The sequence below is a fragment of the Netta rufina genome (genome assembly GCF_964035555.1).
Source record: "Netta rufina genome assembly, chromosome: 1".
Taxonomy (NCBI): domain Eukaryota; kingdom Metazoa; phylum Chordata; class Aves; order Anseriformes; family Anatidae; genus Netta; species Netta rufina.
This window is the reverse complement of record NC_140123.1, coordinates 193,626,951-193,653,933: the sequence shown is the minus strand read 5'-3', so window position 1 is coordinate 193,653,933 and position 26,983 is coordinate 193,626,951. Positions and strand designations below refer to the sequence as shown.

At 38.2% G+C, this 26,983-nt stretch overlaps 1 protein-coding gene across 1 annotated transcript in view; it reads right to left on the bottom strand.

Moving 5' to 3' along the window:
- Window positions 1-26,983, bottom strand: part of RELN (reelin) — a gene marked incomplete at both ends in the record, with an annotated part of 285,763 nt that overhangs the window by 158,263 nt on the left and 100,517 nt on the right. The window contains 3 exon segments of the mRNA XM_084305864.1: window positions 2,098-2,176; window positions 3,180-3,212; window positions 12,508-12,578. Coding sequence (XP_084161990.1) covers window positions 2,098-2,176; window positions 3,180-3,212; window positions 12,508-12,578 — 183 coding nt within the window.

The window sequence follows — 26,983 nt, the reverse complement described above, 5'->3', positions numbered from 1 at the left end:
GCTACCACACTCCGAGCACAGCAGACCAGGGCCAGAGCAGGGCTGGGAATCCTGCTCCAGCAGTTACTGCAATTGTTTGTGATAAAGATGGGATTTTAGCAGCTGCCAGGGGAAAAATGCAATTTTAGGATGGATGGCGTAAACTGTTAATAATCCCTGATTTAACTCCCACCAGACAGTCAAATGAGAATGAGCTTTCTGCCACTAAGCAGCTCTTCACTGGAGGGAGAGCTACTGTAGAAATCCTTTATGCAGAAAAGCTCATGACACCTCATTATAGTTTTCTTTTATTTGTGCTCCACTTCCATTTAGCATTGCTGAAGATGTTGGCTTTCTGGTGTCATTACAGGGATATCAAGGCATCTGTCACAGGACTACAGTGAGTTTTAGGACTTTCTCCCAGCACACAGCTCTGTGCACTCACCCACCAGCCAAGGTGGGTCAAGGTTATTCCATGGGGAGCACATCCAAATCTCAGGAACAAAAGGACCAGGAGACTGGGGCCTCTTTTAGTCTGAAATTTCTCTACTGAGATTTCTGAAAAGCAAGGGTGAATTTAAAGATAAGAGAGCAATGGATAAATAAATTATGGAGGCTCCCAACAGACAGGCCCTCTGTGAGTTATGAGACATCTGCAGGGAAATAATGCCTCCTCTCATTTCCTTCCACTCAAGTCCATTTAACACACTGCTGTTAAAGCTATCTACCTTGGCAGCTATTCTGTAACCCATTAAGAGTCCTTGATCTATTCATTCCCACAAAGAAAGATTTTTTTTTGTTGTTATTTTTCTTTTTTCCTTTTTTTTTTTTTTTTAATATTATAGCATTCCAAGTCCCTAATGCATCTGTCCAGAAAAAAAAAATCATTTAAAGAGATAATGTAAAAGGAACAAAAGGAGGAAAAATACTAGGCATATACTAAAAAGTAATTCAATAAGTATGTGTAAAAGAAAAATATCTGTAGCATTCCACAAACCATAATCTTTTTACATAAGTTGGTGAAACCATGAAAGACATGCAAAGATGGAAAACTGTGAGACCTTAATAAAAAAGAAAGCAAAGTTAGACTTCAAAGAATATATGTAATCCTAACTAACAAATGGTAGCTGCTACAAAGCTTGTTTTATCTGAAAAAAATAAACTAACCCATTAAAATATTTCTATCTTGTATGAATGAAATCAATCCAATTAGTTATATTTATGAATTAGGATTGGAGGGAATAAAATAAAAATAAAAATAAAATAAAAAACAGTAACAACGTCATATTAAAAAAGTGACTCCAACCTTTAAAACCTTATGTTAAGACCAATAGATGTGTTTATCTGGCTACAAAATGATCATTAGACATATTAACTATGTAGTGTAAAATCAGTTCTGTACTACAAGAGACTTGTAACTTCTTCCTTTAATAAGTACACATATACCATACAAAATGGTACTCTGTCACTGTGATGGTGCACTTGAGCATGTACTGCTTAAGAAATAATAACAACCTGTCCATGCTGTTTCAAACATAAATTGTGATAATATATATGACCCTGCTCAGGAATCCTGTTAAATGATAAAAAATAGGAATTAGGAACTACAGTACAGTACCAGAAAGGCAAGAGCTTTCCCTTCCTATGCAATACAAAAGATAAGGAAATTCTTGCCTTCCATGAAAAAAAGAAAAGAAAAAATAGTTAGCTTCACCAGAAATATGTACTTCATGAACAGGAAATGAAAATATAATTGAAAAACAAAGTTTAAATATTGAAATTCAGCACCTTTTCCATGAAAAGCTTTGATCTGAAGAAATCAATATTTTCACACAAAAATATTGAGTGAGTTCAGCTCTACTTCTTTCTATTTTTGGATTAATTCAAAATTTGAAGTCAACATGAATTTGCCACTCATGTTAATGGGCTTAGAATTTCTTGTTCAATCATTAATCAATGAATTAATAAGTTAATATATGTAGGTCCTTATGGATTAAGCTAAACCAATATGAGCTGAGGTATCTAGGAATTCATATAATATAGATATGTCACTGTAATAAACAAAATGTATTAATTTGCTAAGATGTATATAAAGGGAAGCAGAAGTCTGAAACTCACCACATGTTAGGATTCAATTCTTGCTGATGGTAAGAGTCAAAGTCATCTCGTAGGATAATGCTGTCACTGTGCATTTCAGCTAAAATAAAACAAAGTGCAATATGAAAAACCCAGCTTAATCAGCAGGTATTTTCTTGTTTTGACAAAGTATTGTCTTTCCTAGAGCTACAGTAATACAATGTAAAATGAGGAAGTAATATTTAAAGTGCGTTAGTTAGAAAAGCAGTGTTGTTTTTTTTTTTGTTTTTTTTTTTTTCCCTTACTCTGGACCATAGTACCACAAAAAATTAAGAGGTCTCCCAGTCTATTACCTAAGTGTTATGGCCATGAAAAGATGCAGTCATCTAATATATACTGATAGCAGTAAAGATCAATTCATTTAAAGTATCTAAGCTGTGAGTTATATTACGTAAATATTTCCAACTATTGGTCTGCACACTTTAGACTACAACTTTCACCCTAGATTTGCCAGGGTGCTTTTGAACATTTAAGTATAATGACCAAAATATATTACCTCCCAAACTTGGGCACCAGTATTTCTATTAAACAGACCATTTTCTACAAATACTTCCCTCAAATGAATGAAGTGATGGACTCATGTTATTCAAACTGAGCAAGGATGCCAGAATCTTGCCCACATTAACCAAATTGCAACTCAATAGTTGGTGAGAATAACTGGAGCTTTGTGATGTGCTCCATGCCCTGCTTTGGGAGCAGGACAGGAACTCTCCTAGGTGCAACTTGTAGGTGCATGGGGACAAAATTCAGTGACCCTGAGTTGGTGTGACACACTGGGGGTTATGTGTCCTGATGAAAATGGGTGCCGTAATGCACAGCTAGGAAGAAAGGCTTTGTGGCATGATATACTCACACTGCAAAGGCTCAAAGGTGATAAATAAACAGCAATAAAAATCACAATGAAAAAAACAACTAATCAGAGTTAGACATAATTCAATTCATTTTATATGAGTCTCATTTTTATTTGAATTCCCCAGAGCTCATTTCATATGACCTTACAGATTGTTTATTATAATAAAGTTAATATTTCTGAGTTTTAGTAATAAGAATGACAAATCACCTACCTAGGTGAGGATGTAATGGAGCTTCCGTTGGAGCTATGGAGAACAAAGACACGCAAAGCATGAATATCTGCTGTGATCAGGACTTAATTGCAGCATTAAAGATCAGTTCAGCATAAACCAAATTGTAACAGTACGTGCTCTAAGTCAATTCTTTAGACATTTTAATTATGAAAAATGTGATGCATTAAAAGTTATAAAATATAGTATAAATACAAATAAAATAAATATTCTCTAATTAAAATAAGCACCAATAATAAATGAAATATATAAACTGTTGTATAGCAAGGTAAGAAAGATCTAGTCTAGAACTATGAGATATTATTAGAAATAGCTCAGATTAAGATTCACTAATTTAACGATTGATTAGAAGAATTGAAATTATGTTCAAAAAAAAAAAGTAAAGTCTAGGAGAGGCAAAAATGCCACATTTTAACCATTTATACTCCTCTGGACAACATTTTACTAGGCATAGTTTTTGGAGGAAAAATCCTATTATTCCTAGGGCAACAACTATGGGATTGACTCAGCCTATCACTGAATCAAACACTTTTTGATTAAGCACATTTTGTGTAAGCACATTTTTGCATACATTGCTGAATCATTTCCCCAGTAGGCCTTATTCCTCCAAGATATGGTAGACGATCTTAAAGACACGCTACACGTGGGGTGTGTGTGAAATGGCTGATTTTTATTGAGTTGTCATTTTCTAACACTTTGCAACAGGAGTCTTGGTGTAAAATTACACAAATAAAAACAGAATATATATATGTGTGTGTGTGTGTGTGTGTAGATATATACACAGAGACCTGGAGGAATGTAGAATGTGTCTACAGAGAGTATTAGATACTCCATGGTAGCTACTACATTCATAGGCTTGCCCAAATATGTTACACCATTTTCAGAGGCAAAAAGTCTGCATATAAACAAGCTTCCAGGGAGCAGCTATCTTGTTTGCATCTCAGTACCTTGTCCAAGTAGCTGTATTTCTAGCTGCATTTTATAATTTGGCAAACAGAACACAAATAAAAGAAAAAAATATGATTCTGTGTCTCTTGTTGTACGCTGGCCTAAATAGTATCATGTTCCCGATTTCTTCAGTATGTTACAAAAAAATGACTGAAGTACCACAATTTCTGTCATAACATCTGACAAATTAGAAATAGATTAAAACAAACAAACAAACAAACAAACAACAACAAAAAATAAACATGGATGCTGCAATCTGTAGAGCCCTCACACATAGTAATTTAAATAGTAAGTAAAACACAAATCTCATTTTTCTCTTCCTGTTTTTCCTTAACCACTTGGTTTGCTTGGGGTTGTGACATTTTGTAATGGATTTGCAACATTTCACAGGGAAGTTGAGAACAAGAGAGAAAACGAAACAAGGGAAGTGTCTGCAGACTAGAAAAGGATGGCGAGCAGTCTGGATTTAGTTCAGACAGAAGGTATTGATTCAGATTGGGAGACTACCATCTTTCAGTCCATTCAGTAACATACACAAACAATGCTGAAGACAACAATGTGACCACTGAAAGCAGCAATCTGCAGCAAAGAGCTGCATTCTTAAGAGTCTGATGTTGAAAAGAAGTTACAGAGATGCAGAAATATAATTTTTTTATTTTTTTTTTTTCTTGTGTGTCTAACTTAGGATGTGGAGAAATAGCCTCAAGTTGCACCAGGGGAGGTTTGGATTAGATGACAGGAAGAATTTCTTCACAGAAACAGTGATTGGGCAATAGACCGGGCTGCCCAGGGAAGTGTTAGATACACCATCCCCGGAGGTATTTAGGAGGTATTTAGGGATGTGCACGTGTGGACATGATGCTTAGGGACATGGTTTAGTGGTGGACTTGTAGAGTTAGATGATGGTTGGCCTTTATGGGTTGGCCTATGGGTCTTTTCCAAACTCTATGATTCTATGATCGTAACCTGCTGTATTTTTTATGGAAGAAAGTTATCCATGTAAAGATTTGACCAGCAGCCTTCTTGTCTTCCTCAGAAGAAATGACAATAATGTCTCTAGCAATGGCCCAAACCTCTCATCATGACTTTACAGAAGCTGGAGCCATTGGACACCAACTACAAGCTGGTAGGGTAACACTGATGGGTACTGCACAGGAAAAGACAGCATATGTCCCAGACAGTGTTCTTCTCTGTGGAGGCGTATATAAAAAAAGTCTTCTCCAGAAGACTTTTTAAAACCCTTTGCACAGAAGAAATGAATTTGCCTGGATTAACTGAATTGTTTCCCAGGTAGAGCAATGTAGGTGCTCTGGATTTTACCCTCAGGAAAAGAAGTACATTGTGGCATGGGATTTGAAATACTCTTTATGTTGTAAGTGGCTAAGCTTAGCCACTTAGCCTCTGTCTCTGATGCTCAGTATTACCCTTTTTCATTAGTCCTGGCTCATCACTAGAAGCAATCTGAGAGGACATAGCTGAGAGCCACTCTGCTTGTACTCTTTTGTGAGGAGGATGGTTGTGTCAGGCCAGGTCATGGACAGATTCATCAGCTGGCCAAGCAAATTTCACTAACCTTCAAGAGCTTCCTCTCCAATGAGAGCAACTCAGACCTCATAATGGAAATGAAAGACTAACTTCTCATTCATCCCAGGTCACTTGGCATTGCTCTTTGGAAGAGATTTTCTGTGGAAGGTGGTCCAGCTTGGGATACATGCTATTGCTGATGGTACTTTCTGAGGTTTTGCAAAATTACAGCATTCAGCTAAAAGGAGCATGTATAGCAAAAACCTGCAATCTTTAAATTCCTTTGCCTTCAGTATTGTTTTTTGTTTCTTTGTTTGTTTGCTTTTTTTTTTTTTTTTTTTTTTTTGAATATAACTAGTTATTTATAAGATTAAAGAGTAAAAAAATTGGATTTTTCCTAAAAGGGTTCTTCAATTATGTGCATAGCATACTGCAAAACAAAACTGCTTACCAATAGGCTGAAATGAAAGAAATTGTGTAAAAACATAATACTACTACTAATCACTCATTTGAAAAAATACAGGTGGAGTTAAGCAAACAGTGTTGGACAAAAAATTGTTCTTACAAATAAAGTTTTTCTGTTAAGGGGGGGCTTTGTTTCCCAAACCTGTACAGCATCTGAGAAGCCCAAGAATTTTCGCCTCCATCTAATTTGTAATTCAAATTCCAGATCTGAACATGACAAAATATTGTGAAAGTACTATTTAATGAGTGATGAACCTAGACTTTAATCTCACTAGGAATAATTTCTGTATTACATTTTATATTCCATTGCAAAACAGCCGTGTGTAGGTCTTCAAGTGCTGTAGCTAAGGTACCTAAAATATTATAAGTGTAGAACATCACAAAAAATTAAAAATATTTTTAGGTGTGACTCTTTTTATCAATTCATATACCTACTTATTTTAAAACAGAGTAAATTGTACAGTGGGCCATATAGGGTGGCTAAAGTCAAATGGAGTTTAATTGCATAAAATGAAAAAGCTAAAAAATATATGGTGCAGATTAACTATATACTGAAAAGATCTAAACCACTTCCAGTTTAAAAAACTTGCAGTACTTCAGGCTGAGAGGAGAAAAAAGCTATCTTAATGAGTATTTTAAATCACGATTCACTTTCTAAGATGGTTACACATGGTTGGGTGGTTTAAAATCTAGAAACAGTATTTGCATGGCTCAAAAATGCATATTAGCTTGAATGAGAATGTAAAAATGTAGAGCAAATGAATTAATTATTATTATTATTATTTTGACTAGCACCATGGGTATATACAGAACTTTACAAGAGGTGAATTGTGCTAAGAAAAGAATGGAAATTGAGCTCAACAGAGCTCACAACCTAAGAGGCATGAGCAAACACAATACAAGAAAATGTAAGGAAATGTAGGATGCTTGCCTTGCAAGGCGAGGCAATCCTTTTGGTAAGGAAAAGCATAGAAGAGAGTATACAATACAAAGCAATTTAGAGAGAAAAGGCCACAGTCAAACTGGAAGCGTGAGAAAGTTGAAGAAAGTAATAGGGAATTCGAAAGTCAATGGGGTCATTGTGGGGCTCTGTGTCCATGGGATGAGGGAGAATGAAGGAATCTTTTGGAGTAAAAGGTTAAGATTTTCTGTGGATGAAGTAAGGCTAATGAAAGGTTATTAACAATTAAAATAATAGAAAAGTGTGTCCTGTCTTAGTTAAACGAGAGGGGAGGGAAAAAGTAGCAGCAATGGAATGCCAGCTCACACTAGAGGAGCTGGAATATGAGATGGGAAACAAGATCTGGTGATGGGTCTGATGCCCATGGAAATATAAGAACCAAAATCAAACATGGTAATAGCTAATGGTTAAGCAAAACAAGTGTTCAACCAGAAAAAAAGAACTATCATAATGCAAATTAAACATATGTTCCAGCTATGTCAGTTTATACTATTGATACTGATATTCCATAGATCTTTGGGGTCAAGTTTGTGTATAGGGATAGGTAGGGAAAAACACTGCATAAGAAAACACTGCATAAGAAAACATTTGTAAAACTCACTGCAAAGTAGAGACTTCTTTTTTTTTTTTTTTTTTTTTTAACTCTGAACATATATATATATATATATATTTTAAACATAAAGCAAAAGAAAATTACAGAAACACAAATGCTCCCAGCCAAACACCAAACTCCAAGTTCAATAGCCAGCAGCCATTAGCCATTGCTCACCAATCTGTCACAAATGAGATGTGCAGAGAGGTATATTATATTTTGCAGATTATGAAAAAGTCTAATCTGCTCATTAGCAGCCAGATGAAGATGAAAAAGAAAATTAATGCTTTTATTTAGACTCCCGCCAATACTTGCTCTCCACTGGTAAACAAAGTTGCTATTGAAAGATAGATGCTGAACATCCCCCTAGAGAGAGTCAGTGCGTTGCCTGAGGGCTGCATTATTCTCACTGACACATAAGCCAATACGTCAGCTCTGAACTCGAGTCTTCTGTAAAATACTACTCTGGTCAAGCCTGAGAGCCTGCAATCTGTTTTGTGTTTGTTTTTCAAAGTGTTCCTTAATCCATATTTACAAGGTACAAAACATGCCTAAAAGATCTTCCACAAACATTCAGGCAGAAGCTATCAAATCAAAGGGATCTGGGCCAGTTCTCGGGATTTACATTAACATGGAGACTTCTGTCAGAGCAGGGAGGGGTTTCTTAAGAAAGGAATGCCAATCCTATAATTCGTGGTGTTGAATATGAGATCATATGAAATTTTGGAAATCTTGCTGAAAGGAATGATTCTGCAGTAGGAGGGAACAACAATATACTTCGTCTTTTCCATCTTTTAAGCTTAATGGTTCTGATTCTCCTTCAGTCAGTCAACTAAATGACATGCTCACAAATTTCCCAGCCGGTCCTTATGCCAAAGCACTGCATTACCAGCCCAAAGTTACAGAGCATACCAGGGACAGGCTCTCCTTAACCCTCCAATGTCACTCGGTGCGGTGAAGGTGGGCTGGCAGTGTGATGTGCGTGTTGCCTCCATCCCTGCACCATGAGCTCTTTCTCCCCGGGACATCGCTGCTTTCACACAGACCTGAGCTCCCTTCAGTTTCACAGTGCAGTGCAGCCAGGTCTGATATTTTGCCAACTCTGTTTTAATTATGCTAGTGCTTATTAAAGTAAGATTTTTGATCTACTCCAGCCAAGAATAAATATGAATTAATATGTACAGTAATATGTTTACCTTATTTTTAACTTATTTTACTATTAAACGAACGTTACATGTATTATTAATTAAAGATATTGTTAACCGTAATACTATCATCAGTCATTAATATCCTTATTTTTCCTTACCAATATTTATAACAAACTATCTGCTCTGTCTTAGCTTATAAACTCTTTGTTTTCTTGCCTTTTGTGCTTGGCTTTTTTTTTTTTTTTTTTTTTTAGGATAATTTTTATGTTTCCTTTCTTTTTTTCTTTTCAAGTTCCAATAAAATTCTTATAAACTTTAAAGCTCACATCAGTTCTCAAAGATCTCTCTGGCTTCTTAAAATATTTATTATATGCTGAACACACAGCTTTTCAAGTGATTGTTTTACTTTCCTTGGTGTCTTTCCCTGTGGCATTGTTCTTTATTCTATTCACATTATACATAGGGCTGCTGGTTTTGCATTGCCATTCCTTAACACAGCTCTTCATCATCCTATAATTGTCTTCAAAATAAGGACTACACTTTACTTTGCTGCACAAATCCCATTAACTCTATTAGGATTTACTAATGCATGTCCGACGGCAGACAGCCCCAACAATCATGATTTCTGAGATTCCTTGCTGCTTTCATGTCTTCATGTATATCCTTTGTACTAGTTATTATGAAGGTTGATATCATACCCGGTGAATACTTATTAAAAAGATGTCCTGTAATAAATCTAAAAAGTTGCCCTTTGGTTTTATGTTCTTTATTTAATATATCACATTATTCACTTCAGACTTTCAGTCAAGTAATATTTAGGGCCAGAAAGAGGTCTTAAAACCCCACTTTGGTCAGTCTACCTTGTTGTTTTGCATATTTATCCTTTCCTCTAAATAAACACACTAATTCTATCTGAAATAATCCTTTGCTCTCATTAATAGCATTGCTGAAATTATGATTGTCTTCACGGAATGAAAGAAGTGAGGTTTGCGTCAAAGAAAAATCCTTTTCTTTGAAAAGGAAAATTAATGCTAAAAACCTAAGAACTATAATAGTACACACTGGTTAGGAGAACCAATGCAACGCACACTGTCTGCTTAAGAAGTAAGAACAAAAGGGTAGAGGAACTGCCTGGTGCTAGACCTGACTGGAGGAAAGGTGATGGGCAATGAGGTATTGGACCAGCAGCATCAGGAGAACTGTGGCTGAGCAAGGAAACTAAGGGAAGAGGGGCCTTGGTGAAGATAGGAATCTGGAGAAAAGCCACAAGAAGCTCTGAGGAGCTTGCACATTGGCATTTCAGGGAAATCTTATAACTCATCCATGGATGCCACTCACTAAGTCAAACCCGATGTTTGTGGAGTTACCGCCATGGTATCAAGCATTTTGGAGAAGACAAAGCCATGAAATCTCTGGGGTGACTGTGTACAAAGAAAATCATTGGGAACATGATGGGAAACACAGAAGTTGCTGAGGATGTGGGAGGCTATGACAAGGTGGGGAAGCTGGAGGCTCCTTGAAGGATGTGGTGCAGGACATGGCTATCAGTGGCTGGGTGGGAGGAGAAGGCAAAGGGACCACCATGGCTGAGCCCAGGCAAGGCACATCTCACCATCTTCTATTCTCTGCACACGAAAGATACACAAATCCCATTTTCCTCTTGTCCCATGGAACCCCTCTGAGCTCCAAGACTGCATGCACTACCATCAGGAATTACTGTTCTAACCCACATGTGTATTGCCAAAATGCTGATTTAAGGTTGGGTTATGTTCCAAAATTTAAGAAGTGTGAAACAGAGCAGGGTGAAAGAATTACAATACCTGATGCCAGCTCTCCTAGCAAAGACTCCTGGTCTAGCATGTCAGAAAGTAGGGACTGTAAAAGCCTGTACGGATGGATTTCTACTCACTAGTCTCTGCTTACCAAGGTGTTTCCTTCTAGCAGGGAGGAATCTTGTTGCTTTGCCCATATTCTCCTTGACCATGCTGCCAGCTGTGATGCTGATAGTTATATGTTTCCTTTAAGCTTGTTTGCCCATAGGTTTCATCATGATGATCACTGCCAGCTCTCTGACTCCCTCTCACTCCTATATCATATTTATTTGTCCTTTCCTTACCTGTTCTGGCCACTACAGGCTCTGCCTTTGGCAGTGATTTCATTATGCAGTAGCCATGGAGAATTTTACCTCCTTATGAGGCTTTTTACCATTTTATGCTGATGACTCTGAATATTGATTTTTTCACTCTCATCTACCCAGCCCGTGCGAGATATCAACATCATTCTATTTAATGCATCCCAAATGGCATTCTTGCCAATACTTTTGTTCCCAAATCCCATTATACCAGTCACCAAAACGCCACACCTATATTATAGGGGTACAATTTATTTCCTGTTCGGAATACTAAAGACATTTTTGCTATTTCTCCACATTTTTCCTTCCACACAGTAAAACACTGATATGTGCTGGGCCCAATCACCTTCCATCCAGGTTATTATCACACTTCCTTCTTATTGCCAGCACACGTGTTACACTTTTCTAATTAATTCAAAATATACCTAATTCTAAGTTCCAAGCTTATTAGCTTGTATCTAAAGTCACCTCTCTAAATTCCCCTGGCTACTTCCCATTGATATATTAAAATACTGAAAATCTATATACTGAAGCTGAAAAGTGAAATATTTTTACCCTTAATATCGCAGAGGTACTACTCATACCTTACCCTAACACCACAATAAATGCTCCTGGCATAATTTTTGGTAAATTCCTGTTACACAACTATTGCACAGATATTCCCAAGCTCATAGGAAAAAACATACCATAATGCCCAAAAGTATGTATTTTGAGAGTTTTTTTCATTTATTTGTATGACAGCATGTTTCTAATTTTGAAATATTTATTTTAGACTGGTTTGGCCCATGCTTCAGTCTCTTTTCACATGGAAACATCACTGGAATTTTGCAGAAAAAAATGGATCAGCAGAGAAATTCCCTTCTCTCCTGTACTAGACATGATGGATACCTTCCCTACTTCCCACTGCTTTAATGAAGCAGGTTCAAAGCAGTGTGCTTTTTGTAGACAACAGCTCACAACAGGACATTTATTTTTAGGTTATTCATCAAAAGAATATATGTGATAAGCTGTGCAAACAATTAGATTTTTAGTCAGTGTAAGTCAAACATTTTGTTTAGCTATAAAAATGATCAAAAGTTGCAGGTGAAGGGCAAAAATTTAATGGCCTACTTTCACAAAATGGGAAAGCGGGTTCTTCACAAAGCTACACATGAGCAGGATGGTATATGAAGCTTTTGCTGTGGGCGTGTTGCATTTTTTGTTTATAGTCAACACAGCGATAGTTAAAACTCACCTTGTGGTGTTAACTAAACAAAAAACGGTTGGTTATTACAGGCTGACTTTAAGTAAGCATATAAGGCAATAAGATGTACTTTAATTTTTGGATATTTCCCAGTGATTACCAGAGAGGACATAACTCTAGGTTTCCCAGATCATTGATGGGAGATGTGAAGCCAAAGAAAGTATCAGTTTTGAGAATATAAAGAAGGTCCTGATGGGAAGTTTTCTAAAAATTTACTTTCATAATAAGTAGTACTGAAATGCAAGAACAATTAAAAATCACATTTAGCAGGTATTTTTAAAATGATAGCTTCTCTTACCTCCCTGTTCACACAGCTGTTGCGCTAAGGCATCCTTGAATATAACTTGGCCCCTATGTGTAGCTGTAGCCCTGTGAACATAAAAAGACAACAATAAATAATGTAGCATGCTCATTTATATATGCGTATGTATGGCTATGCGCACGAGTAATTGAACCAGAAGTCCCATTCTGCTTTCTTCCTCTGCTTCTCTTTCTGTACTCTTTGTTTTTAAGCTTGTAGAACAATTTGTAGGGATTTTTTTATGTACTTGGCAAATAAAATAAATAAATAAATAAATAAATAAATCTCCTAAACCAAAATAGCTAGGCTGGTAATATAAAGCACTAGTGTGGAGATTCAGTGAAGGACATGAGTAGGAGCAGGTGCATTGCAGAACTTAGCATGTCAGTCTGCCTGGGAATGCATACCTGTCTCAGAGCAGGAAAGAAAAATGCCTGTAGAGCTGCTGCCCTGTTAAATTAATAGTCACACAGTCCAATAAGCTACAGAGATACTTTGATATGCTAGATAGAAATGTAGAGCTTGAATGGGTTTCCAGAAATCCTTTCTCAAAACAAAGGGAAAACTGGTCCAAAAAGGGAGAACCCACAACATTTCTCAGTACACTGTATTAGGTTTTGCTGCAATTTGAATTACTCCTTCTCTCCTTCCTTTCATTTCCCTCATTGTCCAGAGAAACCCAAGTGGATCATTTTTTTTTTTTTTCCTGTTGGAAAAAACATCATCATTCTTTTCCTTTTTTTTTTTTTTTTTTCCAACTCTCCAGACTCACAAACCCAGTATCTTGACACTGCCTGTCCTCTAACCATTCACCTTCTGAATAACATACCATTTTCTTGGTCCCTGCTGCTCTCTCAGTCTGCCTCCACCTTTGAGGAAGTGATATGCCTATAATAGCATGTAGTGTTTCTATACTTGAAGTCTTACCAGTGTTGTCTACATAGTAATTCTTTCCCATTAACGACCCATAGCTAACAGGCTGCCTAATGTACCATAGAGAAATATTTGTCATTTTGTTTTCCCATAATCAGCTAGAGATACAATGCAATTTGATTTGTTCTTCTCTTACAGTGCTGCCATGCTAACAGTGCTGGTTATTTTTTATTTCCAATTGCTCATTTCATCTCTATTTCCTAAGTGTAACTTTGCAACTTAATTTTATCTTGTTGATTTCAAAATCAGTATTTTTGTCAGTGCTGGCTCTGAATTCTGATTTCTTGCAGCCAAAGTTCTTCCAATACTTGTCTAGACTTATATACATTCTCACACACATTCTTCAACCTATCTGAGTCGGTAACAGAAATAATTAACATAAATTGACTCAAGATTGATCCATATGAATTCCTTGAAATAGCCTCTCAGCCCAACAGTAAGATATTGAAAACAACTTTATGAGTGTGATTTTTAGCCAGCTGTGTGCCCTCTCTAATGCATCACACCTGACTTCCTCATGAAACTGTCAGGAAGGAGCATAAAGGCATGGTCTGTAGAGGTAACTCAACATAGATCATTTTTTACTCAGCTATTAGGCCAGTTATGCTGACAGGGAAGAGCAACAAAACACATCCAATGCTATATTTTTCAGATATAGGGGACCCTGAAGGTAAAACTCATCTGCAAACTGCCAAACAGGAAAACTTCTTTAGGATCAAATTTGCTTTTGATCAATTAGGAAAACTCTATTAAACCTTATTTGTATGACCAGAAATGCAAAATTATGACTACCTGATGCTCTTAGGGCACTCAGGGAACTCCCTTCACCTGTGTGTGTTGCTTTGTCTGGCTGCTTGGACTGCCTGGTTGCTTTGGAGGTGTAGGGAAAACTAAGGTGAAATCTCACCAGGTAGTAAGAGTAATTTGGCCACAGTTCTGGGATCACAGTACTGGTGTGAAGTTTTGCTTGTAGCCCCTACCATATACATCATACATCCTATTTTAGGATTTCAAACACTTCTGTAAAATACAGCAAAACTTCATGCTTTAGTTCTTCACTAGCGTTCCTTCCTGTACTACCGTTAGCAGTAACCATACTGAGTACAAAGCAGAATAAAAATAAATACATTGCCTCCACACGTTAAAATAAATAAATAAATAGGTCATAAAAATGCCAGAAAGCTGAGACTTTGAGACTTTGTCTCATTTAACAGTATGAACTCAGTAAATTTTTACAGCTATGTTATGATGAACATGCACTTACATACATTTCTGCAAATTCCCTCGCAGGTGTATCTGGATGCACCAGACAGAATAAGACCAAGCTATCTCCAAAACCAAACATATGTAGCCCAGGCTTGTTTAAAATGACTGGATTTGGAGACTTTGGTTAACAGATAAAATTGCAGGACATCCTACAGCCATGTCTAGGTGCAGACCAGCATGAACACACATGTTTTCCAAATGTGTTTCATTGTGGGAATTCCAGGTTTTCAGCAAAATCCCTGTTACACAGTGGGATCCCTGTTACACACCTAAAAGAAAATGCCACACCTAATGCACAGAAGAGATTTTGTGCAGCATTTCTCTCTCTGCCCATTCTGGCAGTAGGGAAGATAGGGTTGCTTGCAGATAGAGAAAAAGAAAACTTATACCAGCCATGGGCTGACCCTTGAGAGAAGCTGTGTATGCACTCACCCAGGATATAATTCAGGATGTATGCAACAAGGATAACCACAAAACTCCTCTATGAGGCAGATAGGAGCAAACTCTCAAAACACAGACCATATGCAGAGAGGAGCTTGAGTAAGTGTCTGAATGCAAACACATACCAAATAATACCAATAATACCAAACTGAGTAGTATATACTTCCACACGTCTAAGAAAAAGGGGGTTTGGGGATGGAGCCAGCAACTGGCAGAATTATTTGCATCTTTCTGTGTCCATCGTCCCTTGCTTGATAGCGCAGACCAGGAGCCAATTATTGCAGCTCCACGGCAGGAGCGATCTGTGCCCGGGGACAGCAGTGCTTTGCAGGAAGGGCACTGCTTCCTACAACATGTACTCAAGTTAGCATTAGTTTAGCACCGGCCATATGCATGAGTTCTGCACCAGCCAGGGCAGCCTCAGAGAATTATTAAGGGTATTGCTTCTGTTTTCCAGTATTATTTGCTTGTTGTTTGTTGTTGTTGTTGTTGTTGTTGTTTTCTTCTCTATGTATGCTTTACACATGGAGCAAATGCCAATAATGCAGTGCCAATAATACAGGAGCTAAGCTACTTTTAGAAAGAAGTGCAAAATGTATCTTGCCTGTATTGAACTTCCTTCACTTGTGATATTCCTACCTGTGAGGTGAGCTTAATAGGACAGGATCATGAATTTGGATTTTTAACTTTTAAAACTCCAAAAACATAGCCATACCTATAGTGACACTCAAGAAATTACTGTAATAATCATAACAAAAGTAATAAAGGCAAAGTTTAAAAAAATCTCTATTAAAGAGATAAAAATATTCAATTATTAATTGTGAGGTTTTGTTTTCTTGACATATATATTAACTGATTTCTGTACTGTTTTTCAGAAGTTTCTGTGCAGACATCAGTATAGTTAAATGTTGCTTAGATGAGGAGTACTTAATTAATTGGTGTTACTCCACACCAGCCTGTAGTCCTCCTTTGTGACTGTATGCTAATTATTTCCAGCTAAAGGGCAGGTGACCCATCAAGTATCACCTGTCAGCCAGGCAAAAGGCAGGATGTGTGCTCTGTGTGTCCCCAGAGGTAGTTCCTTCCCAGGGATCAATCTCTCCAAGGGGGGTGAGAAATAAAAGAAAAATGGAAGGGAACAGGAATGTCCTGACATGGTAAGTGAGGGCTTTGAAAGAAAAACAACTTAGAGGTAATAAGGTTCCTCTTTACATTATCTTCGCACCTCCATTAGCCTAGATGGATCTGTCTGCTTGGGGCTATGTAGGGGAGAAGAGAGAAAATGTGTTTTTAACAACAGCAAGGAGAGATAAACTGCTGAGAGAGGACAAAAAAGCTCTGAACACAGGAAGCTGCTATCTGGTGCCAAGGCTTGCTGCAGGTTTGACATTGCCAGCTCCATGCTTTGACCCCAGGAGTTCTGTAACAAACTTTGCTTCCTAAACCAGAACTGCTAAAGGTGAAATCAGGTGCCAATAAAGACATTTAGATTGGCTGTCATTGAAAACGGAAAGAGAATTCTGACTTGCTGAGTCTCTGCTGGAACTATACATATTTTAAGTCACCTGTGAAAGGGGATGCAAAACACCACCCTGCTAACAAGCTTAAAACCACTTTATTCAAGTGCAACCTTGCCAGCTCTTCAGAATGTAGCCTAAGTGATATAATTTTGTCCCTTGTGTTTTGTCTCCTGTGTGACATCCATTCCAGCCTCTAGGCAATCTGGGAGAAACAAGTCCAGAGATGTTCACATCCATTCCCAAAGTCGTAGTCCAGCCTCCTGCAGCATGCTTTGTGCTACATGCCCAGGAGCAGAGCACCAGCCCCAGGCCTCCCTCCAAGGGTTGCCACAACCTGGTCATGCTCTGGGGTCAGCACAGCCTGGCTGTCACTCTGCTCCTACAGGGGTTGGCAGCACCTGTGCCTTCTCCAGGAGAGAGGAGACAGGCACCAGCACAAAGTTGTTCAGGAGGCATCTGGGAAGAGAGATTTCCTACAATAAAATACCCCATCTCATGACAGGCCCCAAAAGATTTTTTAAAGGATCATGGAAAATGAGGTTATAGAATCACACAATAATAGAGTGGTTTGGGTTGGAAGTGACCTTAAAGACCACCCAGTCCCACCCCCCTGCCATGGGTAAGGACACCTCCCACCAGCCCAGGTTGCCCAAAGCCCCATCCAGCCTGGCCTTGAACACCTCCAGGGATGGGGCATCCACAGCTTCTCTGGGCAGCCTGTGCCAGGGCCTCACCACCCTCAGAGTAAAGAATTTCTTCCTTATATTTAAACTAAATCTACCTGCTTTCAGTTTAAAATTATTACCCATTGTTCTATCATTACATGCCCTCATAAAAAGTTATGCTTTCCCCCACATTAGCATGGTTTAGCCCTGTGCCTACTGCTAGCAGCTGTATTGCTTCTCCTTGTGCCATACTTCCACTTGAGGAAATTTAGGATGTTATTCATCTCTCCAGGGAAATCAGTGGCTGGCTATACAAAGCTGAGATTTTTCTCCCAAACTGTATAGCACCATCCCCCTAAATCCAGTGGGATCCACTGACAGCACAGACTGCACTCTGTCCCGGCCACCACCCTGTGATGCAGGAAATGCCCTGTGTTGATGGGTGTGGGCTAGAAGAGAAAATAAATGCATACATACTGAATAACTGCTGTCATGATTTTATATTGAAGTATCTTGTATTCCACAGTGGATTTGGTGCACTGCCAGCATGCTGTATTTTAAATTGAGTGTTTCAGCTCAGGAGAGAATAGCCAGGCACGGTGAGTGGGACTGAGCCCAGGCTCTCCTGGCTCCGTGTGCAGCAGGGATGCATGGCAGCACTGCCCAGAGGCCAGGGCAGAGATTTGCCCTCTTCATCAAATAAACTAGGTGGGTTTTAATGTTTTATTGTATTTGTAAAACTCTCACTGCTTGAAGGGTTGTCCTGTTTTGGCTATAGTCCAAAACCAAAATAAAACCAAACCACACACACAAACAAGACCACAAAAAATATTATCCAATTCTTAACAAAATAAACAAATTAAAAAGCAAGATGAGGAATAGGTCTGCTGAGCATTAAGTGCCCAGGGCAGGAGCATCCAGCCTTTCTGTGAGGGAGTGTGAAAAGTATTTTCAAAATGCACTGCAAAGGTAACTTGGTGACCATTTACTGGGTAGGGCAGGGTGTGATGTTGGTGTGTACTTCAGCCTGTGTCTCCCATTGTGCTGAAACCACCAGTGACCAGGTCTCCAACAGCAGCCAAGGAACTGCTAGGATTTTGGCGCTGGTTGGATGCCTCTGAGTTGTTTTTTCAGCCCCTGCTTGACTTGTAAACACAGTCTAATTAAAGTAGCAGGGATGAGGTATGTGTATCCTAAAAAACATGGTTTTGACTCTGCCTTTTGCTCCCTTTACCCAACTGTTTCTTCCCTGAGGTACTGTAAAAAAAAAGTCATCTGTCCTGGCTGTATTCAGCTGAAGCTGCCAGGGAAATCTGGCAAGTAAGATGTGATTATTTATGTGGACATTTGTTCAAGAGGACAAAATTAGCATGCTCACTCTGAAAGCCTGGATCAGAGGTGAAAAGACATCAGAGGGAAAGGCTTAAAATGGCCACAGCAAACAGGGTACGTGTGAGAGGCCAAAGAGCAACCAACTCACTTGTGGCAGCTGCCCCAGGCTGAAGCCTGCGGGCTGTGCATTGTGCTTCTGGCTGACTTCATTGTGAGCTTGGGCTCCTCTGAATTCGTATGGAGTAAGTGCAAGAGAAACTAGAACCACCTCCTTTAACTCCTGCCTCTGCAGTTATCTCTGTGGTCAGCCCATGTGGGGAAGGGCACTAGGAGTCTAACCCAGGGGTGATGTGAGTATCTTTGTGAAGATTTTGAAAATTATAATGTCAGAAAGAAACATGTCTGAGAGACAGAAAATGCCGGTGAAATGTCAAAAGGCTTCTCAGCTAGATCCAATAAACACCAAATAAAGAAATCAAAGTCTCCTTTTGTCGTGTTTGGTATTAAAACAGTATTTAAAGCTGCAGGTGTGTATTTGTGTGTATTGGAGGGAGCGCATATCAACGTATGGGTATCCATATCAGCTAGCGTTCAGTGAGGCTACCCTGCCCTTAACAGAGCATGCAACATGACATGAGTATGGCTGGCAGAAACCTCTACTGGGTGGGACAAACCACACAGAGTATGAGCAGTGATGTGCTATTTCTCCCTCCCACAACCCTGTCTATGCACTGTAAAGAGCTCATTACCATGATGGTAGCTCCAACCTGCGTGCAGCCAGTCTTGCAGAACTTTTCTCTCAGTGCACTCCGTGCAAAACATGCATTTTTTAAAACCTACAACTTCAACCACACTCCAGATGAGACACTTTTAAAGTGTGCAGTGGTCCGTGCACCCTTCTGTGTGTTGGTCTGATGTGTACGGTTTTGACTGTACACATGGTCCAGTGCACACTTACAACGCATGTAAAGAACAGGGCTCCAAGACCTATCCCCATGTATCTTCTGCACATTTTTTGTAATGTGACTATATTATCACCTAAACAAGTGATAATATACAAAACCAGACTTCTGTTTGAATCAAATATATCAGTTGAAATATTGATACGAGGAGCCATTCATTTGTGCCAGTTCACCCTTTCTCATAAATAAAATTACTGATTAATTTTTCATGTTTAGTCTTTTCTACCATTGTTGGGAGAGCTGGTTTGTTGGTAGGCTTAGAAAGCCACACTCCATCCTGAGACATGGGTTTGGAGTCAGCTTGGAAACAATTTCCATCTCATTCAATGAGGTGAGGTCAGTTTTGTTGTTATTGTCTTTGACATTTTCAAAATTAAAAAAAAAAAAAAAAAGTAAACAAAAGTTTAAGAGAGAACATGATGATTTTCCAGAAATAAGTTTAGAACAAAATATGAAGGCAGGAATATGACAGTGAAATGGCAATATCAGTTGAAGATCAAGCAGATTTCAGTTTTTATGGTTTAACATGGAAAGCTGCCCCACACTGCTTCACTTAGAAAGTGCTGCTCTGATTAAGGGTTTGAATTAAGTACACATTTAAGTGCTTTCTTTAATCAAGTTTTAAATAAAAGTGGCAGAAAAATAAATGAGAAGAACATATAATTATTGAGTATATTACAGAGAATGGATTTGTGGCTACAGCACTAGAAGCAGAAAGGTGCACAGGAAGCCCCAGCCCCTACATATTATAATTTATGAGAATTTCCTTTTGTAGTCATTAAAAAACCACTAAACATCTGTTTGGTTACGGGGAGTGAGTACAGAATAGGGATACAACAGAACAGTCAATATGCACTAACAAAGAGGAAAAATCAAGAATTACCATTTTAAACTGTAAATAAGCATTTCCATCCTCTTTCCCCCTGCATCTCAAAGAATAAAAAGATGTTTTTTCACTTCTATCATGTTTTTGTGACTAGAATGATTAGAGCCTCTTGCTGAAAGCAGATTAGGACAATACTTTCTTCCCAGCTACAGGAAATCCAACATTTTCATTAGTATTTTGCATTGTGTGATTATAAAGGAAAGCAAATTCTATTTTTTCTATATTTTAAATAAAGGGTCCTTTTGCAGTGGCATCTGCCAAGCAGTCAGTTCATATAAATAATAGAACAAGCATCCATTGTCTCTATACTGACACAATGCCAACAACTAGGTCTCTGTTTTCCACCTTTTCTCGTGTTTGGGAGAGGGTGTTGTCCTTGTCTTAGGTTTTACAATCTGTTGTGCTTTATTACCTAGTGAAACATTGATTGCATGGATTTTCGTTCTTTAATGTGTTGAGTATTCATAAGTATTTGAAGTCCATATTTAGCCTTAGCCTAATTAATATATTATTTCTTTTTCATGTAAAAAATACTGTTTTTCCCAAACTTTGCCTCTATAGTCTTCTAAAGCCTATATTTAATCAAAATGTCTTTCAATCACCCAAATTATCCTTCAAGAAGAAGAACAACAACAAAAATGTGTTTTCTTGTGTCACAGAAAGAAATTTTACAGCTTAGTATGGATTTTCAAAGTACCTGATACATCTAAAAGAACACAGAGGTATTAAGTAAATGAATTTAACAGCACATGGTTATTTCCTGTATGCCCATACAATGAATAGTATCCTTTCCTTTACTTAGCAAGGTGTAGTAATTAGGTTTGACAGCACTGATCAACTGGGGTGACTTGAACAGAGGCCACAGAGGTGGTTGGGGCTGCAGCACCTGCCCTATGGGGAGGGGCTGTGGGACCAGGGCTTGTTCAGCCTAGAGAGGAGACGATTCTGGGGGGATCTGACAGCAGCTGCCCAAGCAAGGGAGCATGCTGCCCGTAGAGATGGTGCAATTTCTCTCCATCGCTTAAAAAAGCTTAAAATCTGAAAGAGTAAAATCTGAAACAGCATATGTGACCCTATGGTGAATAAAATAAAATAAAAATAAAAATATTGCTTTTAAAAAATCCTAAGTAATGGAAAAAAGGATGATTTTAAGGACACCTTTTCAGTTCACTGCTCTCGTGCTGTCTGTCTTGCTATCCATTTCCCCGTTAAGGTTTGAGCAGCCTGATGTAACCTGTTTTAGCTGCCCACGTCCCCAAAGGATGCTGCCAGCAGCTGCAGATGACCTGAACCATATGAGAATCTGGAACCTCACCCACTGTGTTTGCTTTACAACCCACACAGGGAAATCCTCAAATAGACAAATTAACCCCATTTCTTAACAAAAACTCAATTGAAAATTAATTACAGAGATGCAACTGGTGCATCCACATTGTGCAAAGCATATTACAAGGGAAGGATAAAACCTGCCTCTTTAGACTACAGCTAGAAAATGTTGCATCAAAAATTAAAACATCCACAGGCTGCATCCCTGAGTCCATGGGACACGTCTCTGCTTCCTACAGCTTCACTGGGCACTGAAATATTACCTTCCTTGTCTAAAGTTTCTTTGTGTTCTTCCCACTGTCCTAAACATTTTCAGAGGACTGAAAAACAAATGAAGCACACAAACCTTCCACAGATTTCTACAAATCAAATTGTGGAAGAACCTGCTACAGTCATTACTGAAAATCTTTTTATTCCCTACTTTTCCAAGAGGAAATTACTGCCCCTACTTGCCTCTTGCATGATGGGAATATGGCAGATTTCCAAGAGGAAAAAATAAAAAGGAAAAAAAAAAAAAAAAAAGCAGGGTAACAAATCATACAAAGGACAGTTATTTCTCCTTCTTGGTTTTTAATTTCCAACCAGATTTATGTGTTGGAAGAAAGCATATATCCCTTAAGACCATACCAGCTTACAAACAGAAATAGACAGGTGAAATATTGCCTTAGGAGAATAATTAATTCCGTCAGCCCCTGAAAAAAATGACAAATTTGTTAAATATTGCAGACCTTCAGCCAAAAAAAGCAGGTGGAAGGACATCAGGAATATGGCATAAACTGGAGAGGCTACAGTGAGGAGGTCTGGCATCAATACCCGGAGCTGGATGTAGAGGGAAGGGCAGGAGGATATCCGGGGAGCCTGCAGGTATTGCAGAAGAGTCTGAGATGTGGCGTGAGAGCAGCTGGGAGCTATGGGGACTTACTGCTCAAAGCCATATGAAACAAAGATGCATGGATTCTGCTGCTCACAGCATCACTCTGTCTTTCTTCAACAAGGAGATTTGTTTTAGAGAGACCTGTTTAAGTAATGCCGCTTCTGAGCCATAGGCAGAATCTTTGATTCCTCCACCCAAGAGACCATGGTTTGGCCACACAAACTCTTCACACCCCAGATAACTTCATAGGATGGTAAGAAAATTCAGGCTGGGAGGGACCTCAGGAGGTTTCCAGGCCAACTTCCTGCTCTGAGCAGTCAGCTGCATCGATCAAACAGACACAACCCTGCTATGTCTTCTGCCACACTGTGCGACAGCATGTCCAGACTCACAGCTCTGGTACTCGTGAATGTTTTTACATAGTAAAATACTGCTAAAGTTATCAAGATTATTTTAAACAAAAACTGCCATATGACCTTTCACTTGAATTGGTCAGTCACTTGGCACGGGCATAAACACTCTAAATTTACAGCTCATTTGGACAGCAACCTCCCATGTAATATACTGTTCTGACAATAATGAGTCTGAACCCGTGCTTCTCACTAGGAAGCAATCCGTGATTTATCTCACTCTGAAATAAATTACCCACTAAGCTACATTGCCATAACACCTCCCTTTGATAACGTGTTGGTAATAAATCTTTAAACCTATTATTAAAAAAGGACATCCAACTCTAAAAACCCTTCTCTTTAAGCAGAGTATTAATGGAGAGATCTATAACCACAGCCTTGAAAGAAACCAACGTAAGAGAGAATCCGCAACTAATAATGTAAGTACTTCTAGGATAGAGGGTTGGTGTCAGTTTTTTGTTCCTGACTCATTTTTCCTCTGAGTATAGATTTGTTTTCAGAAATTGTTGGCAGAATGAGCACAGCGCTAGAGTGAATCTTTGTAGGAAAATATTTTGATGGTGTTCTGAGACTCTTTAGCACAGTCACAACATTGGGCTCTGTATGTCCCAGATGAACAAAAAAGGGAATATTGGGTAAAATGTAACCAGACTTTGACTCTTCATTTATTTTCTAATGACAGTTCCTAATCAAAAAGAATACATTCAGAATTCAGTTCAGTAATGTTGCCAGGAAGGTGAACTCTTCAAATACTTAAAAATAATTATTGCTCTGTTACATGAAATATTGCTTGGGTTCTCTAATTCCCATGCACAGAATCCCAAATACTAAGTATTCCAGATGAAGGCATTCATCAGAGACCTGCACATCTGGTGCTGTACATAACAGAATGGTGCTGGAAATTAGGGAAATTCATGAGTAATTTGTATATCTAAGAAGTTTATGGTTGATTAATAAAATAGCAAACTTGAGCTAACACTTATGATGAAATAGGACCTTGTCTCAAAATTGATATGCTAATGGCTTTTTTTTTTTTTTTTTTTTTTTTATGTCTGCATCAAATAAGCAGCAACATAAAAGGTGGGATTGTTCTTGTGAATCTCTCAACTTCAACTAAGGAACTTATGCAGTAGGCGTACCACTGCATTTAGGAAAAGCCCCTGTGCCACTAGGGAAAGACACTTCCCGTAAGCTGTTCAGGATAAATTCAGGACTGTATCAGGCTAAGGCAGGCAGAGTTTTCTAGCACCTTGGTGCTTCTGAGCAGTCTCTTTGGCAGAAATATAGCAAGTACTGGCTCCATCAGAGTCTTCTGGCAGTGGGAAAGAGTAACATACCATCTCTAAGCTAAATCTTTCTGTGCAATGTAGGTAAAAATGGCCAGATGTCTGAGCATTGTCATTGTGGACGGAGTCAAAATAGATAATAGATTTGATGGAATGTTATATAAAGTTACCACAAGCATTTCCCCTTTTAAATGGCAATTCCCCTTCTTGAATGATTACTAAATACCCCATGATTGCTGAAGAGAAGATCATATCTGCACAGAGAATGGCTGAAATCTTGAAAAACTGTGACAAAGAAAAAATGTACCAAAGGCTATAAAGTACTCTGACCCAGTGGGTGAGATGGATGTTGCTGTGACTAGGAAGACTAGCAAGACCCATCAAACAGATGGCAGGAGTAACAGTAAGCTGTGAACTGGTAAAGGCGTATGGATGACAGAGATACAATTATCAATTTAGAAGAAAATAAGACATCTCTGAGAACAGCATCTGAAAACAATGCTGTAAAAATAGCACCCTAACTATGTCGTGCCACTTGTTTGGCACATGCTGGAGAAACAGACAGACTTCATTCATTGGCAGAGATTAACTCTGCTATATTATTCTAGTAGGAAGACTGTGAAAAAACAATATGTTGCCAACAACAAACACAATGTTTTAAAATACAGCTGGTGATCCATGCCTTTTAGCTTCCAGGTGCATCCATCTCAGGGGATCCCTTATTCAAGCAGCTCATAGTAAGTTAGGATTGCTTGCATGACTTTTCTGTGCATTTCCTATTTTAAATTTTATTGACCTGTGAAGCTGAAGACCTGTGTTTATATATCACTGATACTCAGTGGACACATGCTCATGGGTACCTTTTACGTTCAGAGTTTAAAAATATTTATTTATTCCTGTTTTTCAGTATATACTGCACCTAAGCATTGTTCTGGCTGTATCATTGACTATGAATAAAATGATATGAAAAATCATGAGAATTCCTGAACAAAGAGAACCAGAATTAATCATAAATAATTTAGATATATTTAGTCAACCAGAACATGAGTCCCATACAGGTTTTCATTTAGAAATATTTTTTTTTCGTTATTCTTGTTGCAAAACTTCTCATATTGTCTTGTTATAGAGGTATACCTTGCTGCTTTGCAGCTGGCTGTAACGTTGCTTTTCAATATTTTTCACACTGCTACTTGATCTTTCAAAGAGTTTACCAGTAAGAACATTGGAAAGATCTGTTGGTTTCAGGAAGCATAATTGAAACTGCTCTTTTTTTTTTTTTTCCAGATCACTTCATATACTTCATTATGCACAACAAAATACAACAAAAAATCAAAGAATGTATTTGTTATTCAATTGCTAAAATTTATTCTCTAATGCATAAACATTGGTCTTACTGATTTTTATTTTAAAAGAACTGCATCTTATTTCTTAATGGTCTATTTTTATGGAAAAATGCTTATAGGAATTAACACTTCTGAATCTCGTATCAGAATAAATATGAAAGTTACATTTTATTTTTTTGGGTGGAATATACTTAAAAAAAAATAAAAAAAGATTCTGTTTAAGGCTTTGATGTCAGAAATTCTCAGGTGCATTCCTGATGCCAGGTATGCTGCACTATACTGCTTTGTGATTTTACAATGAGTTTTTGGGTAGTGTGAAACTTGATGCATTTCCCTGTGTGCTGCCAGGCAGTAAGAGTGTGCACACAGCCATTCCCCACCTCAGGTAAGGAGAAGTGACATCTAAACCACAAGTTCATCACTTACAGTCACACTGGTATCTTTTTTTTTTGATCTCTCAACTCCATTGAGACTCCTCCTGTATGTGATAATACACCCTACTGTTTCTTTCAGCAGAATCCTCTATATTCAAACTTCCAAAATAATATATTGAAGACACTTAAGCTGCTGTATCCTTTCATTGGAACAGACCTACGTGTTCAAAAATAATTAGTGCAGGGGGAAGGATGGATTGATAAACAGCATTATCAATCCAGCAATATATCTTAGGCCAAACATCTCTAAATTTAATTTATTTTCCTTACATGTTTTTCTCTTACTTGCTTTTAACGGGCACAAGCACCTCTTGATACTGGTGATGGTAAATTTTAATATAACTTACTGAGTGTCTGAAAACTGGACACTTGCCCAGGAATTGACTCTACTATGTCACCATGCACTGCATTTACCCATTTTGAGACATAACCTTCCTAATCAAATGATGCACAAAATAATGAAGAAAAATTACCCTAGTCACTGCTATTTCAGAAGTCCTAGAAGGTGAAATTCTGAGCTTGCTTGGAGGTAGTTCCTGTATTGGAGCTCTGTGTCTTGAACAGATTGATGTAATTATGTAGATCCATGATAACTCTTTTGTTTGCACCTTTATATCCTGGCTAAGGATGCCACAACTAACAAGACATTAGTTTTCTTTGTGAAACTGAGGAAATAATGTCTTAGGCTCTTTCCTTGGGGTCTCAAGGCACCAAAGGCATTTTCCCTCCTTGCAAGTTCTCAGTATCCTTCCTAAAAGCATCTGCCACAAAACCAAATCATCCCAGGCTAGTCTG